Consider the following 11,609-nt stretch of genomic DNA (forward strand, 5'->3'; position numbering starts at 1 on the left):
GGGGGGGGGGCGGCTAAGGCTCTGGCACCTGGGCCGTGTGTATGTGTGGGGCGAACTGGTTAAGGCCGGTAATGCGAGTCGCTGCTATATAGAGCCTTTGGATTGGTCTATCATTATTCTTGGCACACATCCCTTTCTTTTCTCCCTGTCTGTCTCTCCCCTGCGCCTCCTCCGCCTCCTCGCCCTCCCTCGCTCCGTGGTTCTCTCCGTCTTCGAGTTATTGCAGCCGTAATGACCCACCTTGCTCTGAGCTCAGCGCCTAGCAACACAAACACACGGACATACACAAGCAATGCGAGGAAATACGTGCAAATGCACCTCATCCACCCCCCCCCCCCCCTGCTTGCTCGGCGACCCCCGTCGCGCCGGACCGTCTGGGAGCAAAGAGCTAATGCCGGACGTCGATTACGCTCCCCTCTCCTTCTCCCACTTTCTTCCTCCCTCCATTAACCCAACATCCCTCATTCTCCATCTCCATTATGATCGCCGCCTTTCACCAGCTCTCTTTATTATATCCTCTCCCTTCACCTCTCCTCCTCCGCCTTCTCTTCTCGCTCCCCCTATTTTCCACTTCTCACTCCCTCCTGCGTTTCCTTTTTTTTTTTTTTTTTATCACACAAGTTCAGACTTTAAACACTTTTTTTTCCTCCCTTGGTCCATCTTTTTTATTTCATTAGTGAATTCCACCTTGGAGAGAGAGACGTTCAACAGGTCAGAAATGAAAGAACAGGTCGAGGTGATAACATAGTTGGTCTTATATATGCTTTTTTAACACATTTTTTGGAACGGTTTTATAATGCTTCAGAGTCTAGACACGATGATTTCCCACTAAACTGTTGCACAGGTTTTATGCAAATTTCAGAAAATGTCAGAATAAAGTGTGAATCAGTGCGTGTTTCCATCAACTACCTAAAGGAATACATTAAAGGAGATCTGAGAAGATTAGATCATTAATGGAGCACCAGTAACTGACGCATCGTGGCACTTTATTGCTGCTTCCCACATAAGACATTTTTTTTTTTTATAAATTAATTTTTCCCTCTCCATGTGTATTGCATCCACTCCTGTCACCTGTGCTCTTTTTATTTGTAGTTTTAGTTTTTAGTTTTGATAAAACATTCAGGCAGTTTCACTCAGGCTGTTTGAATCACCATTGCAGTGACCAGTGAGTGGATTAAGGATGTAACGCAAAGCTACTATCAACTCTCTGTCTATGTCTGTCTTATTTCACACAAATATTCGTATTCAAACCTAAACTGAGTGGGCGGGGTCTAGATTAGGTGAACTAGCAACATGGACATCTTAGATCCTGCCACCACTTTAACGAGGGGATTTAGCAGTGTGTGTATGATGCCTGTGTGGTTTGACTTGACTGTGTCAAGACTCTGAGCGGGAGGTCAATATGACCCGATAACGTATTAGCTTACAACCCCAGAGAGGATCAGATGAGACAAACAAAACGATCGTGAACAACCAGCAATATCCCAGTTAGTTATTAGCTGAGATGATTCACACGGAAAATTAGAAATGCTGGCATAACTGTTGTGTCGGGAGTAAAAACAAGTGCATGCTAACATGTCCTTGTGTAAGCGTCAAAAATGTGTAAAATCCCTCATTATGTGCTTGATGTAAATCACTCTTGTAGTGTGTCCAGAGTCATCTGTCTCATAGTACAAACAATGCATAGTATTGTTGCTTACTTCACACATGCAGTTCTCACCTATGTGAGGTATGCACGAGTGATTGCACAATGTGTGAATGCCCCGATTGACACGTTTGGTATTGCACACACATTCACCACCGAAAGCAAAAATAAAGAGAGGGAGGCATGAACACAACTGAGAGCAGATCATTTCTATTCCGCTGACTGACTTTGAGGTAGAGCATGAATCTAGCCTCTCTCCATTTCCATCTCCTTGTTCTATTCCCTTCTCCTCTTTGCTTTTCAATTATTCTTTTCTTTTTCCTCCTTGTGTGCCTCCCCACTTCTACCCACCCTGCTCCATCACTCCCCTGTCTCCTCTTCTCTCTTCCCTCATCTTTCCATAATTCTCATTTCTTTCTGTCTCCCTCTTGACGGAACTAGAGAATCCAGGCCACCCAAACTAATGACAATATAACTCTCTGAAATGTCGCCGCCGGTCCAGCCCTCTCTCCTGCAGCCCTCTCCCCTTCTCCCCTTCTCCTCCCTCTCTTTTTGCTTCCTTCTCCCAAGGTAGCTGTTAGCCATCCATTGCCCGCCTACAGCACTTAGCTCGGAGGGCCGGGCGCAGAGACCGGGAGGAGAGCGATATAGAGCGGGGGGGAGAGAGAGAACGATGTGGAATTAAATAGAGAGATCCACACATGTCACCGCTGCACATTCTCCATCTGTCGCCTCCCTCCCTCTCCCCGCAGCCTCTCCTTTTATCCACCAGTCTTTTCCCTCCATCCATTTTGTGGATGAATCCGCTGTGGATTATCGTCATTTGGTCTCCTGCTTACCTGGGTTTCTGCTGGTGGTGCGTCCTGCTGGCGGCTCCTTCTTCGGGGGCAGCCCATATTGGCCTGTGGAGGGGAAAAAAAAGGGTGGAATATCAGCAGGGTGGAAGAAATACTAACACAACAGCCGAGGCTCTCGGAATTGGAACCAATAACATCAGCAAAGAGAGAGCAAGCCAGAGAGAGAAATAGAGACGGAAGAGCTGTAATAACGTCTTTCCTCCCTTCCTTACCCATTATGAGAGAGCACATATTGATTAGGCTTCTATGTGCCGTGTATGCGCACTTTTACATTTGATTGAATGGGAAACTAAGGAGAGGCCGCTTGTTGTTTTGGCCAGAATTAATTTACACAAGGCCATAACGGCTTGTAATCTGTAGTCGCTAAATCAGGCCATCTGTCTAGCAAGCCCTCAGTAATGGTGATGGCATTAAAGTGCAAACACACACACACACACACACACACACACACACACACACACACACACAGATGCAGCTAATGTACAAGTGCCACTCCTCACCGCTGAAAGAGATGGTTCAGAAAATAATCATTTTGTTCACTTCTGAGCCATCTGGCCAACAGTAGGCTGCAAGAATAGGGTTTTATATCGGGATACATGACTACTCAGCTATGCAGTTTATGCAACATTTTAAAAAGAAAGTCCGTTATTGGTCGTTGCGGCAGCAGGGGGAGAGCAAAAATGGATATGACCACGGGGGTGCTTATGGATGAAACTGTTCAGTAAATCCACACACTACATCACCCTCTATGCGCACAACTACTGATTGTTGGTGTGCGTGCACAGCCGTCAACCTATACATGCTGACATTTAGAGAAGTGTAAAGCTATTGGCCGGCAGCTCCCTCATGGCAGTCAACCAAACAGAAGTTAGGGGCGGTGCTGTCTGGATCAATAGAAACTGCTGTGTGGTCGGCAGCGGAGGGAGGTTCAGGCTGTGTGTGTGTGTGTGTGTGTGTGTGTGTGTGTATGTGTGTGTGTGTGACAGAGAGCAAGCAAGATAGATAAAGAATAAAATAAGAGAAGGCAGGTCAATGTATGTGTGTTGGGCAAGGGTATAAGTGTGTGTGTGTGTGTGTGTGTGTGTGTGTGTGTGTGTGTGTGTGTGCGTGTTCCTCGGAGTGAAGCAGAGCAGCATATCTCATCAGGGATCACCATGAGGCGGCACGCCGCTTATTTAGATGACAAACAACACAGACGTGACCTTTCAGCCACATAGCAGATAAGACAGGAAGACAGAAGAAGAGAGAAAATAACAGAGAGGGGGACTGAGAGGGGAGAGTCGGAAGGAGAGGTGGCAAGCATGCAAAGTGAAAGGGAAGTAATGAGAAATGGGAAAAAACGGAATTTGAAAAGGAAGCGAGCAATGCTGCTTTAGTGAATAGGGGTTAAAAAAAATGCAAATGCAGAGGGAATAGAGAAGAGAGAATGACGACAAACAAAAAGATGTGTGTCTCACTCAGAACTTCAGAGAGTTGTGTAAAAGTGGCAGAGGGGTTTGAACATCAGTGTGTGGGAATCGTAGCGTTGCCCATGTGGTGAATGTGTGTGGTGTTTCTATTGAACTGAGCTGACTGTGCTGATCTTATTGGCTGATAGAGCCACATTGCAATGTGTACCTACTGCACACAAGGCCTGATAACACGGGACAGTGTGTGCGAGCTGTGTGTGTGTGTGTGTGTGTGTGTGTGTGCATGGGGGGGGTCGTGTGAAGGACAGGTGCCTATTATGTGTAGGAATGCGCATGTCAGTGAAAATGCTTAAATGGGCCTTTTTTGTTGTTGCCGCTTTTCTGAAAAGCCTGCATGCGAGGGTCATTACCTGTGAAACATTTTTTTCCCAAACAAATTAGAAGCGTGTGCAGCTACGAGTCATTAAAAATCACTGACTGTGTGCTCCAGCGCCGAATGGAGTCATTTTGTTATCGTGCTCCCGCTGGCAGGTCAGCCGTGTGGGGAAATGTGTGCCTCCGCTGTGTACGTGTGTGTCCGCGCAACCTGCATGACATGTGCTCATGTCCTCGCATGCGTGAGCTTAGGATTATACCTGTAATGTAGATCCCGCACACGGATAGGCGAGTTGCAAAGTGTGTGTGTGTGAGTGTGTGAGTGTGTGTGTGTGTGTGTGTGTGTCCAGCATGAGTCAGTAGTAGTTAAAAGGGAGAGGGAGAAGGGAGTCAACAGGGCTCATTAGAGCTGACTGATCCCACACTTCTCTGCTGTTCTCACCACTTAACGAGCCCTAATATGCTCAGAGAGAACACACGCGCACAAAGAAGTGAGTGCATACGTGTTTTCGTTGGTGTGTGGGTAAGAAAAGAGGGAAGAGGCTGCATGTCAGATGAGGAATGTGTACCGCTCTGTGCTGTGCAGATGGTGTGAGATGCAGTGGGCTGGAGCCGACAGCTGCAGTCGTACCGTGTGTTGAAGGTATAGTTGTGTTTTGAAGTGGGGTTGTATGAGGTACCCCCAGTTTGGAGAAACAGACAGGAGTACCGGCACGGGAGCAAAGCGATGTACTGCTTGGGACGGGGACGGCAGGAAAACATGTTTTCTGCCCCCCAAAAAAATCACATCAAGTGTATTCTATATATAGAATATTTCTCTACTTTGCCTTGCCGTCAGACAGCCCGTTCTACGGGTGACTGAAGCCATCCATAAATGCTTTCTTCACAGCCACCAGACTCCAATCAAAAAACAGCAATTTTACCTTGCAGAGCATGGGGGGGTATCTGATACACCGCTGCCTCGATTGGTTAGTTAGTTAGTGTTATTGTGTGACTTTAGTGAATCTGAACTAACCGTTGAAAACATCAAAGTCACACAATAACACAAACAAACTAACCTACCGAGGCAGTGTTAGACCAGCTACTCCCTGTGTTTTGTTTTTTTAAATGAAGTCTGGTTGCTTTGAAGAGAGCATCGCTAACGGCTTCAGTTCCTCGACTGTACAGCTGTCCGATGTCAGCTGTACATATAGTGAACATTTAAACTGATATTGATTTCCTTAGATGTCTAAAACATGTTTTGCTGCTGCCCCCCGTCCACAGCGGCACGTTGCTTTGCTCCCGTGCCGGTGCGCCTGTCTCTTTCTCCAAACTCCATCTACTGTAGGTATACTACACAGACTATGGATAAGTACCTCATACAACCCCACTTCAAAACAAGCGATTGTGTGTGATGAATGAATAATAATGTGTGTGTTATGAGGGAGCACGTGAAGAAGAGTGGTGGACTCCAAGAGTTGTGCATATGGGAGAGCTAACGCATGTGTGTGTGTGTGTGTGTGTGTGTGTGTGTGTGTGTGTGTGTGTGTGAGAGAGAGAAATGAATGTAGGACAAGAGAGTTGACAGGACTTACTCTGCCCCACTTTCAGGACCACCTTCATGCCTTGCGTGGCACACACTCCGCCTCTCATGCTATCCAGGCCTTGACGCGTCCCATCTGACGTAGCTGGAGGGAGGGAAACACAAAATGACACAATTAGCCAAGTACCAGACACACACACACACACACACACACACTATTCATATGGTCAGCCATTCCGGAGTCAGCGAGTGATATTTGCAGAGGCAGCGATTTAAAACACCACCAGAAGCTCTGAAATGTCAAACTACGTGGCGGCGGCACTTTAATAAGTCCTCATTTAGCATTCCACTGGAATTCATTAACACCCCCGCCGCACCGCATGGTCTCAACCGCTTTCAGGCCAGTGCAATTGCTGCTGGGGCTGGGGAAATAGCAGGAGAGGGGGGGGTAATCTAGAGAGCCATAGACTGACTGATGGAAAAAAAAAAAGGGGATGGTAATCCAATCAAGCCCGCATATAAAATAAAATGAGGCCCCTGAGACAAAAAAACACTGTGTGTAGCGAGAAACTGGATGAATGTATGAAAGTATGTTGAATGAGTTAAAGCTCCAATGTTTAATACCTCATTACTGTCACTAGTGCTCATGTTTTAATTAAGCGAATTACAAGAATTCTTCAATTTCAAATTGCAGGACTGATGTGTTAATTCAGGCGATGAGGGATTTACCATGCATCTTTTTAAATGCTTTTCCCACACTGGAAAAGAAAAATGCAACAATTCAATCAGAACAGCGAGAGATACAGCGTCACATGTCAAATCAGCCTCCTAACCTGCTCCGGAGTCCAACGCGCTCTAGCGAAGCTATAGGAGGGAGGCCAAAAGAGGTCAAGCAGTGCTGGCTAAGTGCACAAGCAAGAGGGTTGTGTGGGCATGAATCCCTGTAGCACTCAAACACTTCTTCTTACATAAAGTGAATGCATTAAAGATCACTGGTCTGCAGGTCACAAGAGGCTGGAGGAGCAGGAACGGGAGGAGGAGGAAGAGAAGGAGGGAACACACAGGGAGAATCCGAGTGGTGGGATCAAAGAGTAAGAGTGGAGGGATCGAGACATGAAGACGCAGAGTGTAACGCAGAGTGTAAGAAGAGGAGAGAAAAGAGAGGGGGGGGGGAGGGCTGGAGAGATGAGAATCAAAGCTATTTGTACACAGATTTTCAGCCATCGCTCCGGCCTTTTCGATCACATGAGAAAGAGTTCTCATGCCACAGTGGCTAGTAAAAAAAGACAGTAAACGTATTTTTCTTCCTTCCAGCATCCCAAGACCCCAGCACACCAACTGTCTCTCCTTAGTTTTCCCTCTATAGCCCCCGGGCGAACCCTCACCTTGTCTCCTTAAAGAAATATATAAAATCATTTCAGCCCCTCCACTCAGCTTCAGGGTACAGATTAGCCGGTCTGAGGCGAGGCAGAGAGGCAGAGAGAGAGAGAGAGGGAGGGAGGTGTGAAAAAGAGGCAGCTTTACTTCTAACACCTCCGTCACTCTCTCTCCCTCCATCTCTGCAGGATGCAGAGTGTGAAAGCAGGAGGAGGAGAGACGCAGGCGGGGGTCAAGGCGAACAGCAGTATGGTGGGGACGCCAGGAGGCAGGGATGGATGTATAAAGAAGTGCTGCAAAAAAGTTCTCCTTCAACTTCTTCTACTATTTGTTGTGTTACCAACGCATTTTAAATCATAGTATTTGTTGCATGTGTGAGACCTGTGTCATATATCCTGTTACACTTCTGTAGGAGGAAGATTTAATCTGTTTCAATGAAGTTCAAGTGATTGGATATTAATCACATTTATCTTTTAAAATTAATTAACGACATACTCTCACCCAGAGGAATAGTGTATACAAACCAAATTAATACATGATTTAATAAATGATTTGAAAAGTATCATCTATCTTAATTATATTAAAGTGTAAATGCATCTTCGCGGTGAAGATGTCGCAGCTCTGATTGAAGGAATGGATGGAGGGCGGAGTCGAGTGGTCTGAGAGAGAAGGGTGGAGGACTATGATTTCTGAAAGTAATAACTCCTGACACACACGGGAGGACGAGAAGCAGACGAGGGAGGTGAGGAAGACGAGGGCGAGGAGAGGAGGATGAGGCCAAGCAGGGAAGCAAGGCAGCGAGACTGATTGCCTGTGACAAGCTGTTGGTGATATGATGGGGACAGTAGACTTTGTGAGACGCTGGAGATGACCCATGCAGAGCCCAGTGTACACCGGGAGGAGGAGGAGGAGGGAGGAAGACAAGATTCATAGAAAGAGGGGAAAGTGGTAGAACAGAGAAAAAGTAGAGCAGTTAAAAACAGAAACTAAGGAAGGAGTTTAAATGACATGATAGATAGAGAGGTAAAAGACTCTAATGTCTCCATTTTGGAAAAGTGCAGCAGTAATGGATACAAAGAAGAGGGAGACGGAGAGACTGAGAGCCAAATTGAACCAGGAGAGCCTCCACATATGGGATTTTGCAAATGCAAGTTATTTTTTTTACATCACAATCAACAGGTCACAAATATCACCGGGGCAATTTCTGTTAAAGCACTGAACCATATCACAAAATAATCCTCTTAAATCCATTAAACATGATACCAGTGCCCCTATTTCTGTGAATCTCTATTACACAGGAACAAAGCGGACAACGAGATCAGAAATATTCCCCCGCCACCAAAGTGCTTAACGCGGGAAACGCTGAAAGTAGATATCACCGAATCAAGGCTTGAATTATCACAGAACACCTGTGAAATCCTGATGAGAGACGAGAGATGGGGAGATGTAGGAAAGGCCTGCCTCAAATCTTTCCCACCTCACTTTGGGAGGACAGAGAGAGAGAGAGAGAGAAAATAAAGAGAGATGGGAGGAGTGTATAGAGCAATTTGGGATGAGATAAGAGGAGAAAGGAGGAAGAGCAGCGAGAGGGAGAAAGAGGGAGACAAGGGCGGGATGAGTAATTGAGACAATGATCAGCAGTGATGGGGGGGGGATGTGAAGCGCCAGAGGACAGAGGAGAGGAAGGGCGTCGCTCCGCCACCCTCGTTTCGACAGGAAGAACAGGAGCGAGAGGCGGAGGAAGTGGAAAAACTTAATTAATGAAATAATACCGCAGTCAACCTCGATCAGACCGCACAGCGCTGGGGCTCTGCACACAAAGGGGGGAGGCAGCCGGGCAAGCCAGGGGGAGGAGTGTGTGTGTGTGTGTGTGTGTATCTAGTCAATAGAAAAGACCTCAGAGCGGATGAGAATCTCTCTCTCTTGTTATTACCAAGGTCAGTGCATGGGCCAGGCCTCTATCCTCGCTGCCGAACGTGTAAGTGGAATCATAACTCGCATCGTTCATTCACTCAGGGGCTTAAACCCCCCCCCCCCCCCCAACGCCTGACATGCTCCGTGTCGACTGTCACCCGCTGCAGTGGACTATATGCAAAGCGACTTCATTTGCATTAAGACGCAGCCCGGACCTCAATGTTTGCCATCCCACTCTATTCCTTCCCCCTCCTGTGGTGTGCTTCGCAGCCCTGGTTATATATTCCACACATGCTGAGTGACAGCCGGCCTCGCGCAGCAAAACACTTGCTCCTGTGTGAGTGATGTGAGTTTGTGTGCGCGCCGATGTTGTTATTTCCATCACGTCCTTCTGTCTACTTTGGGACACGACTACACATTTCGCTTTGCTCAAAAGTCACAAGAAGAGCTGTTGTACTGCCTGATTTCAAGAATCTCTGGTCGAAATAGGATTTTGACATCACACATGCATGCATTCCATGTTTTGATGCAATGTGCTGTTTAAGGAAATGGAAATGGTTCTTTGGGGGGGCGATTTAACCATAAAATGCGCTGCACCAGGGCTGCATTATCAACCGGGCAAAGTTTGCAGCTTGCCCAGGGCCCCCGCAACTACAGGGCCCTCAGAAATGAAAACATTGTTTAAGAATATCCACAATAAATGACAGTATCGAAAGACAAGTGGCTACAACTTCATTATTGTCATTGTCACTTAATCCGGAGGTCCTGTCTCATTGAGGGTCCCGCTTGAGGCTGATTTGGGATTTTTAAATTAATGGCAGTCTAAAAAAACAAAAAATCAAATGCCATGCACATTGCTGTACAGTATTATTACACTAACACCAATAAATAAATAAAAATCACATTTTGTTTTCATTGTCAGAGACCTCATACTTTATAATGAATACATGTAAAAAATATTTGCATATCTACTTCAAACAGCTGCGTCCTTGTGTTCAGTTAATGTTTGATTCTAGCATCTATTGAGAATACTGACTGGAAATATAATTGAATGAAATATATATTTATTTTTACCAGAAGAAAAAACATTTGTTTTTGTTTGTTTTTTTTACATTAAAACGAGTTAAGCAGTGACATGCATTTATCCTGAAAGGCACAACTTGGGGCAAAATAAATTATAATTAAAATAAAAATTTGTGTTTAATCAAGAAATTTCCGACACATTCTGACGCTTCGTCACTTTTTAACGAGCCAACCAAGACACTGCACTACTGTCGCAGTACAAACACATGCCTAACGTTGTGGATTCAAACTACAACACTTGGTTGGGCGTAAAATAAGTAAGTTTTACATTTAACTAAGTCAAATGTAAAAAAACACAACATGTCATAAGATAAGTAACACAACATAAGTACGGAAAAAAACATCACAAACATCTCTAATATGACTCCAAAACAAGTCAACAAAGTCCTGTGTTTGCTTGACCCATCCACCTCCCCTCCGTCTTTCTTTATATTACGTCATCGCACTCCCAGAGCATCGTCTCCGAGCGTCTAATAACGATCCGAATGGGTTTACATTGCAGTTACTTGAAAGCCCAGTGTGTCTCATACAGAGGATGCCTTGTGCGTCGGAATCAGACGCCGAGGAGCGAGGAGCGAGACAAAGTGTCAGTATTTGACAACATGGGAACAAGACAGGCTGGTTTAATATGTTTTACTTGAAGATGACAGGATATATAATACACTGAGAGGAAGGAAGGGGGGTCACCAGGGCTCCCAGGCAGATTAATGTCACTTGAAAAGTTATGGGGCTTCAGGTTTTTTTTAATGATCGGAGAGATTGAAGTACTGGCTGTGTGGCCAAGCTATTACAGCAGTCCAAGCTCGCTACTGTAGCATACACACCTAAATTACACGCACATGCCTCAAGTTTGATGTGGGAACGTCTTTCCCGGCGACAGCAAGATTAAAAGGGAGCAAAACTGGGAATGTGGCGCGCGGCAAAAAGAGCAGATTAAACAACAAATGGAATGAATAAACAAGCACACGAGGGCCAGGGAGGAACAAAGCTCTCTGACGTTACACGAGCAAATGGCGGCACCCCCCCCCCCCCCCCGCCTCTGGCGTGTGACGGCGTGGTAGCCACGTCATGAGTGTGTTAGGGTCACCAACGTGATGATGATGAATGCAAATGCGACGTGAAAGACACAAAGTGGGTGGTTTTTTCAGCTTTATCCTCGGGCACACTGGCGCTGCATGCTACGGCTGGAGTGGTTGGAGTGTGTGTGTGCGTGTTTGTGTCAGTGTGGGTGCAAAGTGTGCCCATCTGTGCAAATCAACCTAAAACCAATGTGTTGCTTCACAGCAGCTTTGCCTTTAAAATCCTCCTTTTAGTTCCACTTGTTTGGCTTTTGGACCCCGCTCTGCAAAAACTAAGTCTATTACTCGGGCGGACTGGGAAGTGTGTGTGTGTGTGTGTGTGTGTGTGTGTGTGTGTGTGTGTGTGTG

At 46.1% G+C, this 11,609-nt stretch overlaps 1 protein-coding gene across 1 annotated transcript in view; it reads right to left on the bottom strand.

Annotated features, from left to right (window-relative positions):
• efnb3b (ephrin-B3b) overlaps positions 1-11,609 on the bottom strand; it is a 55,794-nt gene that overhangs the window by 3,255 nt on the left and 40,930 nt on the right. Inside the window, exons 3-4 of the mRNA XM_031850716.1 lie at positions 5,861-5,953; positions 2,485-2,547 (exon numbers count right to left, since the gene is read on the bottom strand). Coding sequence (XP_031706576.1) covers positions 2,485-2,547; positions 5,861-5,953 — 156 coding nt within the window. The remainder of the gene's footprint in view (positions 1-2,484; positions 2,548-5,860; positions 5,954-11,609) is intronic.

The sequence above is a fragment of the Anarrhichthys ocellatus genome, unplaced genomic scaffold, assembly GCF_004355925.1.
Source record: "Anarrhichthys ocellatus isolate YVR2014 unplaced genomic scaffold, GSC_Weel_1.0 scaffold11, whole genome shotgun sequence".
Taxonomy (NCBI): Eukaryota; Metazoa; Chordata; class Actinopteri; order Perciformes; family Anarhichadidae; genus Anarrhichthys; species Anarrhichthys ocellatus.